The sequence below is a fragment of the Zingiber officinale genome, chromosome 11A, assembly GCF_018446385.1.
Source record: "Zingiber officinale cultivar Zhangliang chromosome 11A, Zo_v1.1, whole genome shotgun sequence".
Classification (NCBI taxonomy): Eukaryota; Viridiplantae; Streptophyta; class Magnoliopsida; order Zingiberales; family Zingiberaceae; genus Zingiber; species Zingiber officinale.
The window spans coordinates 88,994,461-89,019,521 of record NC_056006.1 but is presented as its reverse complement, the minus strand read 5'-3'; the positions used below and the strand labels follow the sequence as shown (position 1 = coordinate 89,019,521).

The window sequence follows — 25,061 nt, the reverse complement described above, 5'->3', positions numbered from 1 at the left end:
TTCTCTGTGTATGTTTCTTCAGATAGGAGGTACTCACATGGGTCTTCTAATTTATCCCATGACCACTTAGCTCCGTGAACCGTAGCTCTCCAATGTTTTAGTTGATTTGATAAAGAGGAGAAAGCTTCCCATTCTATGTTAAAATCAGAAGTATAGTCATCAAACTCCGATTGTCAGGTATTGAGTTCGTCAATGTCAATTTTAATGAGGTGTCGAGCAAGTTCTATTTTTAAGCCGACCCATTCTGGAGGTGAACTTTCTAAAGTACAGATGACAAATGTCTCTTCTAGAAGCTTCTTCTAGAGTTAAAGAAATAATTTGTCTAAATTTCTTTGGAAAGTCCTGGAGGGACCCCTAGTTTGTAGAGCAAGTCATAGTCCATTAAGAGGAACGGAGTAATTACTCTTCCTTTAATTGTTGGTGGTTTATATGTGTCCATGTTTATATATAGTTTTCGGAAGGCGTATAAGAGGTTGCATTGACACCCATATTTTTTTGAAGTTTCACAAGTTTTATTACGTTTGTGGCATTTAAGCTTGGGGCTGCTTTATTGTCATCCCTTTTGAGACCTTATGTAAAATCTTTAAAGCTTCGCATAATTCAGCAAAGATTTGAAAAGTAGAGTCTTCTGCCAGGCGTCTCATATATATAGAATTATCATCTGGAATAGTGTTGTGGATGATATATAGAAATAATTAATAACCAACGCTGTAGCCACATCCACACAAAGGCATTCAGAAGCAGTTTTGTTGGGTCTTCCCAACATTATTCTAGATGATATTTCTATATATATGAGACGCCTTGCAGAAGACTTTACTTTTCCAATCTTTGTTGAATTATGCGAAACTTTAAAGATTTTACACCAACAGAAGGTCTCAAAAGGGATGATAATCATTTATGAAGGAGAAAGCAACCCCAAGCTTAAATGCCACAAACGCAACAAAATTTATAAAACTTCAGAAAAATATGGGTGTCAATGCAACCTCTTATACGCCTTCCGAAAAGTACATATAAACATGGACACATATGAACCACCAACAATTAAAGGAAGAGTAATTACTCTGTTCCTCTTAATGGACTATGACTTGCTCTACAAACTATGAGATGATCTAGACTCCCTTCGGGACTTTCCAAAGAAACTTGGACAAATCATCTCTTTAGCTCTAGAAGAAGAAGAAGAGATATTTGCCATCTGTACTTTAGAAAGTTCACCTCCAGAATAGGTCAGCTTAAAAATAGCGCCTGCTCGACACCTCATTAAAATTGACATTGACGAACTCAATACCCGATAATTGGAGTTTGATGACTATACTTCTGATTTTGAGATAGAATGGGAAGCTTTCTCCTCTTTATCATAACAATTAAACATTGGAAAGCTATAGTTCAAGGAGCTAAGTGGTCATAAGATTCAAATGAGTATCTCCTAGTCGGAGAAACATACACAGAGAAAATATATTGGCCTAGAGACATGGGTACCAGATTCTTTCCTTTCTCTTTTACAACATAACATTTAATCTTACTGCAACACTACTAAGGGAAGGCTGACGGATGGACCACTAATGACAAGTTCCGCTCTATTCTCCAGAGCATCCTTAGCCAGGTTGCAACAACATACAACCCAGGAATAATATGCATCTCAAGATACATCTACATCCGGGCATGAGACCCAAAGTTCTGCCCAAGGATCTTTAGCCCAGTTCCAGGACGCCCAAGGAACGAATTCTACTCCATCATTGGATTTTGTTAGTGAGCAAAACCTAGCCAACATGATGGAATTATAGGGACCCACTCTATTGTCCTTTTCCACTTAACTTTATTGCTCCACTACTCTCAGTGGAATCATCCTTATCTACTTTTACAACTATTCCTTCTCATCCTCAAAGAATCTTTTCCTCCTTTACCCAGGCCACGCTAAGAACTCATGGGAGGAATCTATTCCTTCTCCATTAAGGAACATCCCCCTCTTCTATAAAAACCCTCTCCAACCCTTGCTGCTGCCCCCCTAGCAACCCTTTAGTTTTTCAGTCCAGTCTGTAAGTAGTCTTTCATTTCTTTCATCCGTGTAAGCAGTCTCAGTCTGTAAATATTTTTGCCAGTCTTGTTCGTCTTTGGTTTGTTGGTAGTTTCTATATTTATATTGTCTGTGTATGTTTGTGAATATCGTTGGTATGAACAGATTAAAAAAAAAGAGTGGCCTATGACATATTTTTTCTGGTCCGCTATTTTTCCTTCCTCAGTCCTTATCTAAGTACCCTAGTACAAACAGTAAGTATATTTACTATATGAGAATTCTTGTGCAAAACCTATGCAGACTATTTAAGATGAGAGGGTCAGCCTCTCACACACCAACAGAGAAGTCGGGGTTGTAAGTATATTTTTATTCATATTTTTTTTTACTGTCACAAGTTCAATTTACTATTTACAATTACTGTTTAATTTACAGTTCATAATTACTGTTTCAATTTATTATTCATAATTTTCATTTCTATTCATAATTACCGTTCACAATTTTTATTGTTCACATATTATTACAAACAGTAATTGTGAACATGAAATTGAAATGGTAATTGTGAACAGAAAGCCATATGTAAAGCAAAATAAAAAATTAAATAATTTATACCGATAAATCAAAATTGTAAGAAAACACAGTTAGTTTATAATTAGTATCATACCTACATTCTAAAAATTAATAAGATAACTAATGCCAATGAATAACCAATAGAAAAATAAATTTTTTAGACATGCATGGACTCCCTGGGTCATTTAGGTGGACGACTTTGGCTGTCTAGGTGGATCACATGAGCTGCTTAGGTTGACTACTACGGTTGCTTAGGCTATCTACCTAGGTCACTTTAAAAATAATCTCTTAATAGTTTTTGACAAAATTGCTTAAGCGACCTGTGCAGTCGCTTTTTTAAAACAATGCTAAGAGCTACATATTCAAAGAAATTAATTGGAAATGCATTACATTGTACTGGATTTGTATTTTGGAAAACTAAGGTGATCTTGCCCATATAGTGTAGATTCCTATTTGAGTTACAATGACATTCATCGGAAGGAGGAGAGAAAGAGAGTCTTTTTGTGCCTTGCTTGAATCACAACTCTATATGCTTGAGAACCACTTGCATTGGAATACTTAATCCTCTCTAATGTGGCAAAAGGCGATTCGCTCACCTCCAATGCCTCCTCCAACCCATCCCTAGGAAACTGTGTTGGGTAAACTTTTTAACGTGACTGACCCATCGCAGAGCGGCCCCATACTCCAAAAACCCCCGAAGGGATTTTTTGGAGAGACACAGTACCACACTGTTGCTAAGAGGGCTTGGACACGACACCGTAGGCAACAATATGTTGCTAAGAGGGCTCGAACTTGACATCTCAGGCAACAGGTGTCTCCATGCTTGCCACTAGGACAAAGGTACTTTGACGTAAAATTATGTTGGGTAAACTTTTAAACGTGACTGGCCCTACTACAGAGCGGCCCCATACTCCAGAAACCCTTGAAGGGATTTTTTTGAGAGATACAGTACCACACTGTTGCTAAGAGGGCTCAGACACGGCACCGTAGCAACATTAATACGTTGCTAAGAGGGCTTGAACCCGACACCTTAGGCAACAAGTGTCTCCATGCTTGCCACTAGGACAGAGGCACTTTGACTACTCAATCCTCTCTAAGAATGAGGTGTTAATTGAGAGAGAAATCAATAATCTCATTCTTGACAACCTCACCCTTGAGCAGCTTTTATGTGAATTATAATCAAGACCCAAGTAAACTAGTATAATATAAATATCAATCATATAATTTTGCTACACTATATATATATTGTGATCTGGTATTATTTAGTCACTCTATCGAGAAGTATTATATTCTTTATTTGCTAACAATTTTATTTTATTAATAAATATGATTTATTAATATATTGAAGAATGTATGACGTAGACAATAACTGCACTAAAATAGCTATTTTTTACTAATGCAATATGATAAGACCAAGCATTTAGTTGTATGATTTGAGGAACACTTGGTTTGTTATTGATCCAAAATTGGTTACAAAAATTGCCTATGATTTTTTGGCATATAGACATTGCACATCAATTTTGTGTTAAAGTATTGCATTACATTAGAGCTACTGATCAAAACATGGATAATGCTTTTTTTTTTTGCTTGTCAAGAGTAGCTTTTATTATTGAAAATTTTCTTACTGCATGCTTATTCCTTGCTTGACTTGGGCTGGATTCATCCTTCGTAGATATAAATTTTCATGTCCTGTTAGACTTTTGGTGTTGTGTCCAGCTGACACTCTCCCAAATGTGCTGAGATGAATTCATACAAGTTTTTATTATATATGTCATCCATTTGGCTTGTGTACTTATAATTTAAGTTCCTCAAGTTTTAATTTTGTTGCTTGACAAACTTTCTAATGGGTTAAAGCATGTAATTCAAATAAGTTATTTATTTAATCTAATTTAACTTATTTTTTCTACTTTCAGTAACATTATAGTATAATGATTTTTGTTCATTGTTTACTTTAATGCTTGATGAGATGAATTAACAAAGGTTGTTTGAATTTACCTTATTGCATGTCAAAATGTGATGGAGCTTGTTATGTTGGCATTGTGGAACGTTCACTAGAATGGGTGGCACAATAAAAATTACTTATGCCGATTAGTATGTAATATTTTGTTAATTTACCAATATGGTACATTTTGATCTTGTGCTCAACACAACAAACATTACAAATCATGATTATTAAACATCCCTTATTTATTTATTTCTCCTGAATCATGCATCCATGTTCCGGGACCATTATTTCTGTGCCCATATGTTATCAGTTCTTGCATATTATTTTGACAGTTATTGAATTCTGCAGGTTCCTCTTGAATTTAAAAATATCCTTGATAACACAGTTGTGGCAGCCTTATCCGATTCTTCATTACAGGTAATTTATTTTTTCTCCATGGTTCTTGGCTTGAGTCTTGTGTAACTTATTCAAGAAAGTTTGACTTATATGATATATCTATACATGTATTTATTTATTTGGAAAGGAAGGCCAAAACCTATCCAAATTGGAGTTAAATATTTACAAGTTATAGTAGAAGAATGTAATGTTCAGAGTAGTTAATTGATCCCACCCGTATTCAAACATCTTGAGTAGCCAATTGAAAACACGAGTAGCAGAGCTATGCTGTCTCACTGAATTTCTTTTGTCAGCATGATTGCTATGAAGATATTGACATGCTATCATGCCTCACACATCAATTTATTAAGGCAATACTGCCATTTTCTCTCCGAATACAATAACAACAACCACCATAACCATCAAGCCTTATCTCACTAGGTGGAGTCGACTATATAGATCTTTTTACTCCATTGGGCTTTATCCCCTACTATATCATCATCTATATTTAAATAAATTTTATCTTGTTTTATTGTTGCTAATCAAGTCTTTTTTGGTCATCCTCGCTTGATATTCATATTTGTTATAATTTCACATCTCCTAACTGGAGTATTTATTGGTTGTCTAAGTACATGTTCGTACCATCTTAAACGTATTTCTCAGAGTTTTCCCCAAATATATGTAACCCTAACTTTCTCTCTAATGTTTTCATTTCTTATCCTGTCCATCCCCGTATGTCCACACACATCTTAATATCCTTATTTCTATAATTTTCATCTTCTTCTCATGTGCTTGAGTTAGTCTAACATTCAGTTCCATATAACATAATAAGTCTAACCGCCATTTTGTACCCAAGTTTTAGATACACTTTACGATCACATAAAACACCCAATGTTCTTCATTTTAACTATCATGCTTGTATTCTATATAAGACATCTCTCTATCTTTTTGCCTAAATACTTAAAGTTCTATAATTCATCACCTCTTATCTTAAAAATTATTTGATTATGTCTAATATTGTTAAACTTAAATTTCATATATTATGTATTTACTCTACTAAGCCTAAAACCTTTTTCTTTCAATCCCACCAAGATTGGAGTTTAATGCACCATGGTATTGTGTCTTGGATGTGTCTAATAAGTTCGTCCATGATTAGTGTAAAAAGATATGAACTTAGAGCTGATTCTTGATGCACTCCTATTTTTATGGGAAGCACTTCGGTTAATTATCATGTATATCTTTAATTAATTTAATATATGCTTAGTCTAATACCTCTCTTTTCTAGAATTCTTCATATAATTTCTCGTGGGATTATATTATAAGCTTTTTCTAAGTCAATAGATACCATGTGTGGATCTTACTTTTGTTCTTGATACTTTTCAATTAGTTGCTTGACCATCCAAGTATGAATCCAAATTAATTTTCGATCACTGTGGTCTCTTTTCTGAATTTTTTTATATTATTTTTTCCCAAAATTTTATGGTATGACTCATTAGTTTAATACCCTATAGTTTATAAAATTTTGTATGTCTCATTTGTTCTTATATAAGGGAACTAGAATACTTACCTTTCATTGATTAGATATTTTTTTATTTTTAATATCAAATTAAATAAGTCTGTAAGTCATTCAATACCTTACCTCTATTTGAGTCCAACTGTGTTTTAATTTTGCATCCCATTTAGCGCTTATTTTACTTCTGAAGTTGAAGTTGAATTCTATCATAAAAATTTAAATTTTTATACTAAATTACTTAAGTTAATTTTGTCACCTAAACCTTCATTAAAAAAATGAAAATATCTCTTCCACCGCTCTTTTATTTCCTCATCATTTACTAGTATCTTATTGCATTCATCTTTAATACATCTTATTTGGATAAAATTCCTGGTCTTCCTCTTTCTCTTTTAGCTATTTTGTAAATGTATTTTTTCCATTCTTTTGTATCTAATTTTTGATATAAGCATTTAAAAGTTTTATTTTTTTGTTTCATTCATTGTTTTTTAGCCTCTTCCTTGGCTCTGTATATATATTTTTTAAAGTCTTCTTTGTTCTTACAAGTATATAATGTCTTATAGGCTGTTCGTTTTTCTTTCACTTTCTCCTGTTGTTTCTCATTCTACCACAAAAATTCTTTACTTAGCGGTGCATGTCCCTTTGACTCATACACTCTTGGTTACTATTTTTAACTTTGATACTATCTTATTCCATGTCGTATTCGAGTTGTCATATATGTCTTCTAATATTTGTACTTCTACCCTCTCCTTAACTATGTTTTGCTTCTCATCCTTTAACTTCTACCACTTAATTTTAGGAGTCGTGCATATTTTCCTTTATTGATTTTATGTTTGAGGCGTATATCCAATACTATCAACTTATATTGGGTAGTTAGGATAACCTTGCAATATTTACAAATCTTTATATCCTTTTTCCTAATCATAAAAAAGTCAATTTGTGATTTATTATTCCCACTTTTTAACATGACTACGTGACTAATTGTTCTTTTTTCTTAAAAAATGTATTAGTTAGTATAAGGTCATATGTTGTCACAAAATTCAATATAGTTTTTCCTTCTTCATTTCTTGTTCTAGACTCATAACCCATGCACCCTATTATATTCCTCTTGTATGTACTCCGACATATCTATTTAAATCTCCTCCTATTAAAATCATTTCGTTTAGCGGAATATTTTGTAATACCTCATTTAGGTCATCTCAAAACCTAGATTTAATGTCTTCATCTAATCCTACTTGCATGTATGCTAATTACGTTAATAATTTCTTTCATCACTATTATTTTGAGAGCTATAATCCTATATCCTTTCTAACTACTCCTACAACTTCATTCTTTAACGAATTATCTACAGTAATATTTACTCCCTTTCTTATTTTACTCATTTCTGTATACCATAACTTAAAACCCGAGTTCTCTATCAGCTTTATCTTCTGTCCTATCCATTTTGTCTCTTGTACACATAAAATACTAATTCTTCTCCTAATCATCATATCTACTAGACTACTACCTTCATTACTTTAGCAGTGAGTGTTACTATATTCCATGTTCTAAATTTTATACCATAAGTTTTTCTATTTTTCTATAATATTTGTTCTTATTAAACCTATGATGTGAGAACTCTTGTATATTTAATATTACATTCAAGTTCTTATGAAGATGTAGCTATCCTTGCTGATATGTTATAGTCGGACTTGCAATGCGAACTCTTACATATTTAACACTATACTTGAGTTCTCATGGAGATGTAGTGGTTCTTATCGAGACATTATAGTCGAACCCACAACTTAGCATTATAATAGTTTGATGAATCTATTTTTTGAACATTTGCTTGAATTTAACGTTGGTTGATAACGTAACGCAACCCTCACCATTTCTCATCCGGGCTTGGGACGTGTCATGGCGGACTTTTTTCTCTCCAAATATAATGCAAAATAACATTTTATATGTATTATTAAAATGGATCAAGTTCTAATACTTCCTTTCCAAACTAACTAATAAGATACAAGAGTACCAAAACGGGTAGGTATTAGATAACCAAATTAAAGTACCCAATTTCATATACATGTTTTATTTGGCCTAACCTAATTAATTCAAAACCTGGATTTTTTTATTTGCTATTCTAATTGGATCATACTATGTTCTAATTGTCCTATTCCCTGTGACCCTATCTTGCATTTTGGGTTGGTATGTGTTATCAAGATAACCATATTGATGCTTCCTTGCCTATCATTATATCAATGATTAATATATTAGAGAGGAGAGACAAGAAAACATGATTAGTTTTTAAAATTAGACTATTTCTTCTATTCTCACCATGAGAAGCTTGTTAATCGTTCCGTTGGAACAAAAGGTGATATTGCTCACTCCAAGCGACCTAGTATCACTAGCCCTATTGCAAGATACATGCAGGTAAATCACGAGGGGCATTTTTCCCTAGGGTAGCGGCCATTTGCACATGGGAGGTCAGACACCTAACGAGACATTTTGCACCCACTATAAATTGACCCCAAACCTATTGGAACAAACACCCATGCAAGTAACAACTATGGGGGCACTTGTTAATCATTCCGTGATTCCATGTCTGATATCTTTCAAATGCATTAGATGTCAAAATGTTGATGGCTATTGGGTGCAGTTCGTAAAATAGTCCAATGATACATAAGAATCTTGTATGTGGAAGCCCTTTCTAAAGTTGGCTATATCTTTCTAGCTCCCATGTCCTGGACTTTAGCAACAGAAGGCCTAGTCTTGGTCTTTTAGCATCTTTTCTCCAGTTTCTTTTTCTTAAATTTGTCAATTGTTTACTTTATTTATTTTTATCATTATTTGTGGTTACTCCTGTTATATTTCTTGGATATTTTCTTTGTAGGTACGCATTGAATCTGCATTGACATTGCGTTCATTGGCAAAGGTTGATCCCACTTGTGTTGGTGGATTAATTTCATATGGTGTCACAACTTTACATGCGCTGAGAGAAGGCGGGTCTTTGGAAAAGGTAATCCTGGTTGGCTGGAAGATTTGTAACAGACATTCTAGATTATTTTATGCTTACATCCATGTTCTCAATTTTATTTTAACTCATTAATAAAAGTTCATTAGAACTAAAAATTTTTCTAGCATTGTTTCAAGTGAATGCATCGGTTTAAGAATTCTTTCTAAATTGTGACAAATAGTTTTGAGATGGTAGAATGACAGTTATTGGTTCTGAATTGATACTATGCTTATTGTCTTTGATGTCTAATAATCGTCAAAGAATTTCACTGAAAAATTCCCTATGCTAATTTTAGAGTAACTGTCTGAGAGGCCAAGAAATGCCGAGGTATGCTTTATAATACTAGAGCAACTGATTGTGCTATTATCAAAATTTTCATCCAATGAAACTTTCAAAATTTAGAAACCAATTACTAATTTATTTTGTTAAGTTGACTAATTACTTTCAATTGTATGTAAGTTTTAAACTAAGCAAGCCAACCAGGATTGTTTTCTTGGGAGTATAATACAAACAAGAGATTGGACTAGTGAGGCTGACCTAAGGTGTAAGATTAAGGTATTCTATCTTATAACTTACTACCAAAACTAGTAGAGGCTATATTAATAGCAAGATTCAAAATCTTGAGCCGTGTTGAAGTTTAAGTCTTTGACTTGAATGTTATTGTTTCGGTATCGTGCCAATGTTTCGATTTATGCCGAAATTGGATACCACTAATGTCTTTTTTCTTTACTTTATCTCTTTCCTTCTTCAACCTCCAATCTGTCATGACACTATGCATCAGAGCATCAATATGATATTGGAACGGTATCTTTCCGATCAAAGACTGAAATTAGGCTTGAGATTTTGAACCTTGGTGCCGAGTGGTCTCGAGTTTTGATAATTTACTGGAACGATACGTTTTGATTATTTCGTCCGACATGGTATGAGATTTCAAACCATGATTAATAGTTGAACTATTTTAGTAACATATGAAGGCCCACTCCACGCTCACATGATTTACATATTTGTTACTCTAGCTATCAAGGCCTAACAACAACCCTCAACATTCTCTGGTTTTGGCCCATGCGTTGGCACTTTATTCTATCTTAAAACTTATGCATAGTAAAGTTGTAGTAAGAGATATATTAATATTGTTTGAAGGTCCTGAAGGTGAGGAGGTTTTCCCCACCTTATTGTACTTTACATTTTACAATGTTTATTACTTTCCATGTTTAAATTAATTTTGGTGGTCTTGCTGCTTTGCTGCATGTGTTTACTTCAGCGAATGAGATTTATCTGTCTACTGGATTATTGGCTTTCTTTCTATTTGTTAATCTTCTAGTTAAGTAGTTTTTTGTATCAGCAAACTCTCACAAAGCTTGAATAATTGTACGGTTCTACAATTTCTCTCATTTGCCTAGTGAGCTATATGTTCTTATAGATCATTTGCCACCATATATTTCCTCTATTGTTTCTGAAACAAATTTTCCTGCTTTTGAGAAACTGACTTATCTTTTCAAAAAGTAGGGAACAAATTTGGATCTTGAGCTAAACTCTCTGCATGGGCAAGCCACACTCTTGGCAGCGCTTGTTTCAATCTCACCCAAGTTACTTCTTGGATATCCTGCAAGGTCATTGTTTAATCTCCCATGTTGTCATGTTTCAGAAGACTTCTATTTCTTAGCATGTTTGTATGTGACGATGATTTTTCAATACGTGTTCTACCTCTTATGGTTGTTGTCTAGCACTTCCAATATATCAATTCTCCCAAAACAGATACAAGACTTATCAAAGTTTAGCCTTTTTATTTAAACTTATGATTTTTATTAGTGTTTTTCATCATTAACACAATCCGAGTTGGCACTTTACCCAAATAACTATCTTGTTCCAACTTAATTTTTTTTCCATCTGCATCAATTGTTCCATTGATATCATATGTGGGTGTTGTTTGCTATGTTTCCCCTGTTTGTTTCAGTCGCCTCCACCTTTATGGGAAGTAGTTTGCCTCCTCTCTTATGTCAGTTTACATGTCAAACTTAAAGTGAATTCTTGCTTATCTATGAAAACAAATCCGCTGAGGTTTTACACCATATGTCTTAATTGAGAGAATCAACCAAATTACCAAAGTTAAAGTCTCGGACTGTTTTAGAGTTTTGGTAGAGACCAGAACACTTTTATTTTGGTATTGTATCATTCTATTTTAGCTGGGTGTTGCTGATTCTAAGGAGGAGCAGGAGGGAAAAGAAGAAGAGTTGAAGGAAGAAGAGAAAGAGAAAACTTGAGGGTTTCGGGCTTTAGTGGAGAATTACGGAAGACACTTGTGGCTTATTGAATCTCATGATGAAGATGGAAGATGCTTGTGGAAGAGCTTGCAATTCGGGTAGAGATTACTACGTAGTCTTGAGTTTCGTCCTTGTAGATACTCCTGATGAAGACTCGACGAAGTTTGCAATGAAGGCAAAAGCTCAAGAGGAAATCGTGATGAATGGGGAAGCTTGAATGGAGCTTGCGACAAAGGCCTAAGGCTCGCGGCAGAGATGGAAGGCTTGAGCGAAGTTCAAGATGATGAAGGCGGAAGGATCACAACAAAAGCAAAAGGCTCAGAAGAACTAATCCACTAGCGTGGTGAGGTATAGGAGCTTCCTATGTGTCAATCAATAGGCAGAATGAAAATTTTCACTCATGTTGACTGACACAACTCACATTTGGAAGACTAGAATTAACTATATTGGGCTCAACCACTGTCTCACAAGCTAAAGTTAGTAGCTCATCTAAGCTTTTGAACTCTTTTCAGTAGTCCACAACTCTCTCTATAGTGTCATATTGAAAGTAATCAATGTTTCACAATATTAAATAGTATAAGAGTTTAATTGTGTAATGGCCTTATAGTCATTTTATTTATCTTAATCTAATATACCACTTGCAGGCTGCCTCATTCAGTCTTTCAAGTTTCAAAAAAGATGTTGAGTTCCTTCAGTCGTAACCCTCAAGCTGCAATTGTCGAAAAAGAGGCTGGCTGGTTGCTTTTAGCTTCTCTTGTAGCAAACATGCCAAAAGAGGTGCTCATGAAGCTTCTAGAAAGAATTTCTTCTTCTTCTTCTCCTTGTTCTTTTTTTGCATTGTCTTGCTTTTTTTGCTACCTTCAAGCTTATCATTTATGCAGGAATTGGAGGACCAAGTTTTCGATATTCTTTTACTTTGGGCTGGTCCCTTTGCTGGAAATCCAGAAGTTTACTTTAGGCAGACACAAGATTTGGCAGCTGAACTGCTGTAAACATGATTTATCATTCTTACAAATTACAATCCCTTATATATTTGTTAGTCCTATATTGCATGCATGTTCTAGTGTTCTTATTATATTCCTTTTTTGACTAGAATTTTGGAAAGCTTTGTAATATCATAGAAAAGAATGTTCTATATGTTTGTCAAACACAATGATCCACAAATCAAGTGATTAGAGAATTGTGTCATTTGGGGTTTATTTGGAAGGAGACAATGATAGGACAGTTTTCCTTTTATGCGAGGTGTTTCAAATCCAATTATAAAGTGTCACTTTTAAGTTTTAAGTTGCCTCCAAGTATATGATTGGTTATGCTACTATATGATCCAATGTTTCTCAGTTATTGGTTTTATATTTGGATGTTTGGAATGGCTACCTTCTGACTACTAGATTTTTTTTCCCTGTATTTTTAATAGCAGTTGCTTCTGTTGTCAACAATTAATTTATAGATGTATTTGATCTCAAAGGTGTCATTGTGATTCTTGGGTCTCTGTCTTTGTTTTATTTTGGTGCATTTAGTTGCTTAATCATGCCTATTGGTCATGTTCAACATACTTGGAGTTGGTTTGGAGGATGCCTCTAGGATCTTGTGAATGTACAATTCTTGACCAGAGAAATCTCTTGTGAAACTTACAGCTTTTGATCGTGTTTGGCCAATTTGAAGAAACTTTATTTTTCCCTTACTATTTTTCAGATTGAGATGGATTACTTCATTTGGATATTCTCACTGAACAATATATATGAAATTTGTTAGATGCTTTGTCATCACTTTGCAGTTATTCATTGTGAAATCAACATAATGCATCTGTTACTGTCTAGTAGAATCATCTATTTCACATTATTAGTATGGTTAATCTAATACTTCAGCAAAACTTTGATCTAGTGTGTTATCGGCTGCAATTGAGTCACTCACTGCCTTCATAAGAAGCTTTGTTTCTCCAGAAGTTGCAACTCAAAATGGAGTTCTTCTACAACCAGTATTGGCATACCTCAGTGGGTTAGTTAATCCTCGTCACCTCTATTGTTGCTACTTCTTTCATTGATTTCCCCCACAGATATCTGAATATGAAAATTGATCCTTTTCAGAGCTTTGTTCTACATTTCATTCTTTTCCACAAAGCAATTACCAAATATGAAGTCAGCTTTAGCACTCTTCACAATCAGAACACTGATGGCATATCAATCTATTCCCAATCCTAAGGCCTATCAAAATGATCATCAGCAAATTATCGAAATATGCACTTCTCCATTTAGGTAAACTGATCTGGTTTTCTATCTTTGATACTTGAGTGGTGTTCATACTTAACACTGAAATGCTTTTCATGATATTTAGTAATGATTTTGTTTTGTTTTCATTGTGACAACTTGCAAAAAAAGTGATCCTTCTGCTTATGAAGAAAGCTCAAGTTTGAGAGCCTTGTTAAACAAGAAGGAAGCATGTTTGGGCCCTTGGGTACCTGGGAGGTGCTTATTTCATTCTTATGCATTCTGTTTACTGAAACTTCTGCATGGTGTTGGAGTGATATTTGTTCATACTACTGATTTTGTGCATGTGCCAATCATACTGCTTGATATCCCATGCCAAATTCTGTTTGTCAGCAGTTAATTTTCAGTAACTTTAACAACCTCATGTTATTGTGTATTCTTAGTGATTGGTATGAAGATGAACTTCGAGCTTTTGATGGTGGTAAAGACGGACTAACACCATGTGTTTGGGATGATAATATTTGCGTCTTCCCTCAGGTAATGAAAACACATATTGCTTGATTGCTAGTTGCTAGTTGCTATAGGTGATCCTTTAATATATACTCTCTTTTTTGGCTTAATAGAATAATAGAAAAAAACAAGGTTTGTTTCGATCATGTTTGTATTCTTATGTATCAAATGTTAGGAGAATAGAATGCCTTTATTTTGGACCCATGAATCTGTAAATCATAAAGGCTAAGCAGACCCATGGATTCTACATGGGAGAGAATCCATTCGAAATATATTGCTAGATACTGGTTTATGTCTCCTCTTCTCTCCAATCTTCTGATTCCTCCCACCGTCAAATATGCAAGAGTGTTCTATCCATTTGCTTGCCTAGTCCTAAGGATCTAAAATCCAATGCACGGTTGAAAAGTTTGTCTTCTAAAAACTTGAACCTCATATACTCTTTTGTCTCTTCTGGTTTAATTAATTTAAATTCTTGGGCCAGAATTTCACTGTATGCCTTAGGAAACTTATGTATACCCTAATTTTTATGCAAATAGATGATGGTATACCGAATCTACTGTTTTTAAGCTTTGCCCCTTGAATATGTTAATTGAAACAGAATCCTTTCTTTCGTAAAATATTGGTCAAACTCATTGAAGATGTTTGTCCTCAGTCAAAGGATAAATCATTCCAGATATTGGTTTTCTTCCTCGGACAACATATATTGCTGCTTAATTTTTTATTAGCGGCAAGGTCAGTTGGTCCTAAATAAAGTTACATTTTAAGTATCTATTTGTTTAATGGTTGATCTTTTTTCTGCAGCTGTTTTCCTTTGTTCCAATTGATATTTTAGATTATGGATGCTCCCACATGCTCTGTGTCAAAACACTCATTATATTTTTCTTCTCTCTCTCTCTCTCTCGCTCGCTCGTGTTCTCTTGGAAGATATTTCTATTTTGTTCATTCTGATCACTACATCATGTAGTAGCATTTGTTAAAAACACGAACAAATTTCTTATTTTTGATCTTAATGTTCTCTTGAAAGAAATTTTACTTTATCTAATTACTGGTGATTAATTGTATCTGCTTCAGTCAGAATCAATGTGCAAACTATTAGTTAATCAGATGCTTCTATGCTTTGGCACCATGTTTGCAGCCCAGGTGTGTCTACCAGGATTTTTTTGTGAAGTATTTAATGTATTCACTAATAAATGTTGATCAATATCTGTTTGTTTGATTTGATATTCCATATCTCAAGGATAATGAAGGAAAAATAGCACTACTTAACAAAGTTGATCAGTGCTTAAAAACCGGAAAGAAGCAACCATGGCATGTGGCCACAGTAACAAATGCATGTGTTGGCCTACTGGCTGGGTTGAAGGTAAGAACCTTCTTTAAATTTTGATAGAATAGCATGTTAGGAGCACTCTTGCTTGAAATGCCTTTTCATGAACTCATAATTTCCTTATGCACAGGCCACAATTGCATTACGGCAGCAGACACTAATACCTGAGATTTTGACCATCATCCAGGCCATCTTCCAGGTGTGCATACTCTGTTGTTTCAGTATTTTTCACTGTCAATCTAATTCATATCTTTGTTGATTTATTTGTTCCTTGAAATGAACAGGGTATTCTTGCAGAAAGTGAAGTTTGTTCAGCTCAACGAAGAGCATCCTGTGAGGGTCTTGGTTTGTTAGCTCGTCTTGCAAGTGATATCTTCACTGCAAAGATGGTCGGTTGGTTTCTATGATGTTGTTGCTACAATTGTCTCTGTTTTCAACTATTGGATAGAATATGGCTATTTGTTAATATGGTTTGTATTCACAACTTAGCTGATCATCTCTTGAATAGATTTTTTGTGAGTACAAGCCACACTTGTTTGTGATATCAACAACATGATTCATTTACTCAAGTATAAAGAACCACAACTGAATTTAAGCATTGAAACTAATCATAGCAGAAACTCAAGCATGACTTGAGATTTTGAATTGGCAAATACTTCCACCAACTTCTCTCATTTTTAAGGAGTGAAATACAAGAATGATCATTTCACTTTTACTCTTGCTGGCCGCATTGTTTTTATGATAAATGAGCTTACTCGTCCTTTCCGTTGCTATTCGGCCATGTCACATTGTCACAGGTTCCGATGGTTGTCATTCAAGTCATGGTCAAGTAGGTTAAATTCTTTTGTTCTTTCCTTCCATCAAAAGTCAACAGGGTTGGTGGAATATATTCCTGGTCCTCCATTCAATGTATTCTTTTCCCACTAATTCTTCTCCAAGTAAACACAGATTTGAGATGACTTTCCATGTATGTTTTCAATTGTTGCTGACATGAATTAGAGAAGATGGCTGTGAGTGGACAGATACCATTTGATGGTTAGCATTTCAAGTAGATAGTTACATACTAATTTGCTTCATTTCCTTGTTCTTAATATTCCAAAATTTCTGAAAATGGAGACTGAAAAGATCTCAATCTTATCCTTTTACTCAATTACCACAGTTTGAAAAGAGAATATCTTACTTAGTTACCTACTGGTTTCTAACCACAGTTGAAGAGAATATGTTTTACTCAGTTGAGGGGATAGATATTTTTTGTCCTTCCTTGATTGTGTTATACTACTTGCACTCTTGATATGACGTGATGCCTTTATCTAATAGTTTTGGGATGTTGATCTGTTATGGGATGTTGATCTGGCATGATGCATGTATACATCATTGTCCTGCAATTCACAGAGTGAGGCACATGAGTTCTGTTTGAAAGTTGCCCTAGTCTAGGCACCCCAAATATGCCAAGTGAGGCATTACAGTGTGAGGTAGATGATGGCTACCTAGCTCTGGGCTAGGGATATCTCTTTTAGTCATGCGTGGCCAAGTTTGATGATTGTATTAGGCTTATGTGTGGCAGAAGGCATCCCCACCCAAGCAGTTAGTCATTTTGGATAGTAGACTCTGCTCACACCTTATACTTTTAGGCTAATGTGTTCATTTAATTTGATGTTTGTAGTATCTGGATTTGTAAACATATTTTTATTTCATTAGGGGCATTTAATTGTACTTGGCTGACTAATAATTTGGATGTGAAATATACAATAGTTGTTGAATTGAACTTTATTTTTTCTGATTTCTTATTTTGTTTTCTACATTGCCGAACTGCTTTTATTGATCAGACTCGGTCACTTCTTGGAGAGCTAGTTACAGCAACAGATCCATCTTACATTGCATCCATCTCTCTATCATTGGGTTGTATTTATCGGAGGTAATTGTTAGCTTTTTTTTTAATACTTTTATCCAAGGTTTAAAATATCATACCATGCTAGAGTTCGGATCTCCGGTTCGAACAGTTAGTCAACACTATTTTCACACCTCACACAATCTAATTGATCAATCAACAACGTAAATCATGATTTAGTCATCTGGAAAGAAGAAAAATATGATCTGGGGCCCAAATGACCCCTGAATCTTGATCTTTTTGTCTCCTTTGTTTGCCAACATCTGAATCGAAGCCTAACAATCCAATCAAATTATTAATAAAATCCAAGGTCTAATTTAAGCTTAATTTGAATAATTTAAACCAAATTCAAATTCTAAGGTCATAACTGTTGCAATGTTATGTTTTAATCACATCAAGAGATTATTGAGGTGTAAAAACATTTTCTTGTGTCTATTTAATATATCTGCAATTTTCTTCTGTGGTATTTGAAGCTGATTGATGCTTTCTGGTATATGGAATGCAGTGCAGGGGGCATTGCACTGAATACTCTGGTGACTTCGGCTGTTAAATCAATATCTTTAACAGCCAAGAGTTCAAATGCTTACCTGCAGTTATGGTCTTTGCATTCGCTTCTATTGATCATTGAAGCTGCTGGGTTATCGTATGTCTCTCAAGTGCAGGTACAATGTGGCCTGTTATAATCAGTGCTCAGACAGTGCAATGCCTGTTATTTTGTTATGCTTTTCTATATTCTGAATCAATTATTTCACTTTACTGACAAGATCATTTTGAATTCCAAATCATTGAATCTTTTTGATTCTCTCTGGATAAGCAACAATAATTAAATAATCAATTACCCATAGCCACCAATGTGTCCAGAGTACCTTAATAAGGAAGCCTAGACCAACATTTTATTAGCAAATGTTATTTAGGCGGCGGCATAATCATGATTGTGGTAATCTGAATGTCTTGGCCATATCTTGATAGAAGATTGGCTTATTTTAGGTTAGCATGCATTGGAGATAAGATCCCTAATCCTGATTTCAAGTAGTTGGCAGTTCTTGTTTTTTTTTTAATTATTTGATATTGCATCTAGTAGCCCACGATCCACACATATGAGTGAGTTTTTATTTTTTTTATTATGCTTTGTCCTTTCTTGTCTGTGATATGTAGGCAACACTTTTTCTTGCAATGGAGATCCTCTTGGCAGAGGAGAATGGATCGGCGGATCTTAGGCAGGAGCTAGGACGCCTTATAAATGCTATAGTTGCTGTTCTTGGTCCTGAGCTTTCTCCTGGAAGTTCATTCTTTTCTCGTTGCAAGGTATCTTATTATGTTGACTGATACTATTATTTTTGAGCTACTCATATTTTCCAAATATAACTGTGTTATGATGTAATATATATTGTTTGTGTCAAGAAATGTACTTGTGATATTATTAGAAAGCCCTTTGTTTTCCTCTTTTGGTATAACATTGGTGTTTTGCCAGTCTGTTATTGCAGAAATAAGCTCTTGTCAAGAAACATCATCCCTCATAGAGTAAGTATCTATCTTAAACTTTAGTTTCTTTTTGTTTAGTTACATTTATCAGATGTATGGTTAATGATATATGGAACCTGTTAAGAACTATGGTGTCATTAAATTGGTTGTATTGAGTGGTATCATTCTAATATATATATCTTTGACAATCAATGTAATTTTTTTGCAGATCTGTTAGATTCACTCAACAGCTTGTACTTTTTGCTCCACATGCTGCTTCTGTGCATTCTCATGTTAGAAACCTTCTCCCTACTCTATACTCTGGACAGGTATCTTTATATTAATACCAGTTCTCACTTTTTCATTGGGCGAATACCCAAAAAGTCAATTCTGGTCCAAAATACCCAAACAAGGTTGTCATTTTCAAAATCTATCTATCAAGGCCCCATGACAGGCAATTCTGAAATTGCCCATTGAATAGAGATGATGCACAATATTTTAGGATTGTAACGTTGGGGCCTTCGTTGGGAACTTTCACAAATTGGCTTGTTTGGTTATTTTGGAAGCAGAGAGACTTTGTTTATGCCTTTTCTCCTTTTTGTTTAAAATATGCTCATGTACTTCTTAACAGCCTAGTCTTCGTCATCTTGCTGTATCAACTCTTCGCCATCTTATTGAAAAGGACCCGGTGAGAAACTCATGGTTTTGTTTTGCTATTCCACCTTTTGAATATCACAAGTGCTATCAAGTTCTCAATTGTGTTTAGGTATGAAGAATCTAGAATGTCTTCTAGAGTTTATTCTTTAGGTCTTATTTAATGTTTGTCCTACCAATGTTAGTTTCCATTTAGTTGGATATGATAGTGGCAAATCTATATGGGGAGCAGATAAGGAAATAATCTCCTATCAACTATGACATGCTCAATGAACTGTTGTCAATTTGTTTACATTATTATTATGCTTTGAAATAGCTCAAATGCTCTCTGAGAATCAAATAAGTTTACTGGATTATATGTACAACAAAAAATACAGGCTACTATGTATATTGTCAAAGTTTCATAATTACCATATTTCACACATATCTTTTAGCTAGTTAATATTCATACCCCCTTTGGACTACTATGAAAAACGCCACTAGAATTCAAAGTAGCTTAATCTAATTAAAAAATTTCATCTAACTGAGTACGAATAGCAAATTTTTTTTAGCTGGATCACCATAATGAACTTATTGAGTTTGTCACCTTTTCTTTTTGTTTGTTTGAATTTCTATGATCTGTAATCATAGAAGAGTTACACGGGGAAGAGGAAGATCCAGAAGACTTGGTTAACAATGATAAAACATGAAACAACCCTAAAGTTCTACTTATGACAAGATATGCAATAAAGCTTTGAAACAGGAAAACCACAGGAAAGTTGCATAACATATGAACCTCAACACTTAACATAAACTCATTCAAATGAAAATTTAGAGACTTCAAGTTAGCAAACGAATATAAATCCTAATTCATGAACTACACGACATAGTAGGGGGCAGGTATCATGACATGCTAATAGGGGTCCCCGGACAGTGTGCCATGCATCCATCTTGTCTCCTCAGCTACTTTGCCCCTAAGTCCTCTACCATACCTGTGGTGGCGTCTACCTCACTTGCATCAATCACACCATGAGTCCAAGGACTCAGTAAGCATATTCAGATAGTAGATACATGAAATGAATAATAACATAAAACAAGAGAAATTGTGAACATGACACAGGAACTTATTTACACGTACGAGGGAACTTATACCTAAACTTATAGGAGATGAATATGATGCAAATGTGGTAACCATCATTAGAGCACATTCATGTGGTCCATGATCATGTAATTTAGAGGTGCGGCCTAGGATAACTTATAAGGTGTAGCCGAAGCCACCGTATTGCACCCTCATTTATGTTTGGCAAGGCCTTCCCGGAGCTCATCCCGGGGCACCTGTCACCACACATACACATATTTATCTTGATATCTCTACAAGATGAACATTACATTATTCATAATGTACTTCTCAAGCATTCATGCATAATACTTAACTAACTTTTATGGAAGGACCACATATCTTTACCTGAGGAATATTTCATTATTCATATCATACTTCACAAGAAAATGAACACACATTTACTGATGGTTCTCCATGTCCTAAAGAGCTAAAGCAATCAAAATAGCACAGTGACGACAGAGGAGAATGAACACTCGAAATAAATGGCATGATAAACCGAAGGACAGGATGAGGGGCATCTATAGATATCTAGGAAGAGTTGGGACTCATGCGCTATTTCCTAGGTATAATAGTTAATACTTTTATTAACAGTAAATTTCTTAACAATAAACATAAGAGATACAGTTCATTTGCAAGTGACAAGTAAAAGATAATCTCCTATTCTTTGCTACATTGGATAAAAACAGTATCATTCCCAATACTACCATCACCCAAATATAAATAGAAGCCACCTAGAATCTAGTCTAACAGGATCAGAAGAAGCCACCTAGATTCTAGTCTAATAGGACCGAAATCTTCAGCCAATAGAGGGTCATTTACCCAATTTTAATCATGCATATCTTGAGAAAACGAAAGGAGAAGAAGAAACTTAATTGTCACTAAGTCACAGTCCACCAATTTTGCCACAGAAATACCATACCAACACGATTAAACTGTTGGAGCAATCTAGGTGCTATAGATTTTGATGTTTGGGCAAAGTTTAAGTTAAGTTTATTGTTCTATTTGATATGCATTGTGAGTGTGTGCAGGATACATATACAACAAGGAAAGTCTAAGTGAGATCTTGGTAAATGAAAAGTCCAAGTGTGATTTTGACAATGGTTAAAGTCCAAGTGGAGTCTTGGCAGTGTAAGTCTAAGTATGTAGTCTTGGCAATGTAAGTCGAAGTGTGACTTGATAAGGTTGAAGTCCTAGAGCAAGAAGTTGGCAAAGGAAGACTTGACAACAAGGACAAGGCCGAAGGAAGTGAATACTTCTGTTATCTCAACTAAAAGTGGACCAGTGGATATCAGTCGACTGGTATCAAGCCATTGGGTTGTAACAGTCGAATTCCACATAGGACGAGTCGGTGTGACCAGTCGACTAGTAACGATAGGAACAACTTTGCTGTTCTCCCTAGCTCTATTAAGTAGAGCTCAGGGTTGCCGGCTTTGGTGATGACATAGGCTTGGTTAAAGTCTATTAGAAGTCTTCCAAGTGCTCTAGCAATCCAAGGTATGCTCAAGTGTTCTTGAGCAAGATTGTGGTTCTCCACCCATAAGTAGATCGTGCTAGTCGGAGGTTTTTGGGGATTGATCTATCGAAGGATCACAGGGATCACCCATCTTACGGACATGCTGTGGAGTAGGAGTAAGTTATCTTCGAATCACATTACATGAACGGTGAGGTTTTGTGTTCTTTCTTATCTATTAGGGTTTAGCTTTTGTACTCATATTTATTTGTATTTTCGCTACACTAACGAATACGTAGGAAGCGACGATTTGGGTGAGGAGCTATTCACCCCCCTCTAGCGGACGTCAAGGTCCAATAAGTGGTATCAAAGCGAGGCCGTTCTTCATTGGACTAATCGCCAAAGGAGCAACTACTATAGATAGAAGATGGAGTTAGAGGGAGTGCTTGGATGGGATATCCGGATCCCACCTTTATATGACCGAGAAGACTTCGGTTATTGGAGGTCACGCTTGGAGACGTGGTTCCAAATGGAGTGGAACAATGGCATTAGAAGAGTCATTCAAGACTCCAATGGACAAGAAGGGGAAACACCTTTGTCCTTGGTATTGGATCGAGGAGCAAAGGGAGCAATCGGAGGCGGATAAGGAGGTAACAAAAGTTTTGATAAATTTATTACCTTCTAATATTATTTTGAGTGTAGGTAAATACGAGAATGCAAGTGACCTTTAGAAAGAGATTACTGCTTATCATGAGAACCTCTACACAACTCCAAGGAGTGGAGGAACCCAAGCAGAGGGGCTCATTGGTCCAATAAGAGGAGAAGGACTAATCAGACATTGAGGAATGCTCAACATCCGAAGAGAAGGAGGATGTGGAATCGTCCACATCTTCGAGAGAAGAAGAGGAGGAAGAAGTGGAACTGCCCACATTTTCAAGTGAAGAAGAAGAGCAATCCAGGAGATATTGGAAGCTCAAATTCAACCCTCAACCTCTACCGAGAAGAGCGCAAAGGACCACATCTAAGTGCTTTGAGTGTTGGGAGATTGAACACTACAAGAGTAGGTGTCCTTCGCTTAAAAAGGTAAAGGAGGTAAATCCTAAATCCGTTAAAGCTACTTTAAGAACTAATGTGGGTTTTAGGGATGGAGTCAAGGAGAAGTACATAGTGTGCTTCACGTGTGGTAAGCATGATCACTACCACACGAAGTGCTCAAGGAGAAGAGAGCTCAAGAAGTTGGCGCACTTGAAGAAATGGGAGAAGAAGAGAGATTCATGTTAAGGGGGGGCTTCAAGGGTAAGGGAGGTATACGTTAGTTTAAATTTGAATTCAAATTTAAATTTTTCCATGCATGGTAGGAATAATTTTTATTTATCCATGCAAAATTATGGTTTTAGATATAATGATAGGAATAGGGTTAATGTAGGTGATAACCCTAGGAAATCATTTTCAAAGGTTAGACCAAATAAAACCCAAACCACTTGGCCTAAGGGAAGGAAAGTGGGTGATAACCTAGGTATTAATCCTAAGAAGGGGAGACACATGCTTATAAAGGTGGGTAGGTCTAGGAATGTCCAAGGTAGACAAGTTGACTTAGGACTAGGAACCTAGAATTGAAAAAATCAAGGTTTAAGGGAAAAACTTGATAGGGTAGAAAAGTCCTAGATAGATTCATTGTTGGATCTAAAAGACTTGATAGGATGTTGGGTAGTCAAAGACCCAAGGGTGATAGATCTGGTTTGGGATACCGGTCTTCATCAAACAAGGGTAAAGGGAAGTTATCCATGGAGCACTTTGGCGGGTATGCCATAGTAGAGTCCCTTGAGGCCAAAAGAAGATCACATGCAATGATTGCAAGTGCAAATAGCAAGGGAGAATTCTCCAAGGCTAGAGAAAAGTCATATGTTAGGGTGACATATAATATAGCAAGGAGAGGTCAAGAAATGGCAAGGGAAAGTTATTTAAGGATAAGGAGAAATTAACCAAGGACAACATGTCTAAGGTTAAGAAGGTAAGGTTTGTAGACCAAGTGTCACCCGAGGTGCACTGAAGTGACCTAGCCATAGTAGTTGAGTCACCTAGGGAGGTGGGCCACTAATTTTGTCACAGAAATACCATACCAACATGATAAAACTATTGGAACAATCTAGGTGCCCTAGGTTTTGATGTTTGGACAAAGTTTAAGTTAGGTGTTAGAATATTGTAAATATAATAACTTGGGATATTATTGTAATTATGTTGTATATCTTTCTCTATATAAGTCAATAACTCCATGATATCTAATACACGGTTTTTTCTTAACATGGTATCAGAGCCAAACCCTAATTTTTCCACCGTCGCCACCAATTCCTGCCGCCATTAGTCACGCTTGGATGGAGGTAAATCTCTCCCGATCTCTCTTCTCCCTCTCGCGTCGCTCGCAAGCACAAGCGTCGCCTCCTTTCCTTGCGCGACAGCAGAGGCATCTCCTTCCCGATCGCGAGCACAGGCCGCCGCTGCTCTTCCTTCCGCGTGGAATATCCTTGCGTCGTCGCAGCCAACCCTAAATTTTCCAGCGCCGTCGCAGCAAACCCTAAATTTTCCAGCGCCGTCACAGCAAATCCTAAATTTTCTAGCGCCGTCGCAGCAAACCCTAAATTTTCCAACGCCGTCACAACAAACCCTAAATTTTTTAGCGCCGCAGCAAACCCTTAATTCTCTCCGTGCCTGTCTCCAAGGTGTTGTGACGTTGCCGAAGAGTCGGGCTGCTGCCCTCTTTCACCGAACTAATCAATGGCTACCTCCAGCACTCCAAAGCCGGATATTTCGAT

The 25,061-nt window shown here is 35.7% G+C and overlaps 1 protein-coding gene across 3 annotated transcripts in view; it reads left to right on the top strand.

Moving 5' to 3' along the window:
* LOC122030940 (protein SWEETIE) overlaps positions 1–25,061 on the top strand; it is a 107,457-nt gene that overhangs the window by 17,441 nt on the left and 64,955 nt on the right. For all 3 annotated transcript variants that reach the window (XM_042589978.1, XM_042589979.1, XM_042589977.1), the window contains exons 11-29: positions 4,872–4,940; positions 9,278–9,403; positions 10,907–11,010; positions 12,306–12,438; positions 12,543–12,649; positions 13,543–13,656; positions 13,746–13,913; positions 14,037–14,123; positions 14,309–14,402; positions 15,447–15,515; positions 15,613–15,735; positions 15,830–15,898; positions 15,984–16,088; positions 17,526–17,614; positions 18,093–18,249; positions 18,743–18,892; positions 19,059–19,108; positions 19,278–19,377; positions 19,680–19,736. In XM_042589978.1, the coding sequence (XP_042445912.1) occupies positions 4,872–4,940; positions 9,278–9,403; positions 10,907–11,010; positions 12,306–12,438; positions 12,543–12,649; positions 13,543–13,656; positions 13,746–13,913; positions 14,037–14,123; positions 14,309–14,402; positions 15,447–15,515; positions 15,613–15,735; positions 15,830–15,898; positions 15,984–16,088; positions 17,526–17,614; positions 18,093–18,249; positions 18,743–18,892; positions 19,059–19,108; positions 19,278–19,377; positions 19,680–19,736 (1,971 nt within the window). The remainder of the gene's footprint in view (positions 1–4,871; positions 4,941–9,277; positions 9,404–10,906; positions 11,011–12,305; positions 12,439–12,542; positions 12,650–13,542; positions 13,657–13,745; positions 13,914–14,036; positions 14,124–14,308; positions 14,403–15,446; positions 15,516–15,612; positions 15,736–15,829; positions 15,899–15,983; positions 16,089–17,525; positions 17,615–18,092; positions 18,250–18,742; positions 18,893–19,058; positions 19,109–19,277; positions 19,378–19,679; positions 19,737–25,061) is intronic.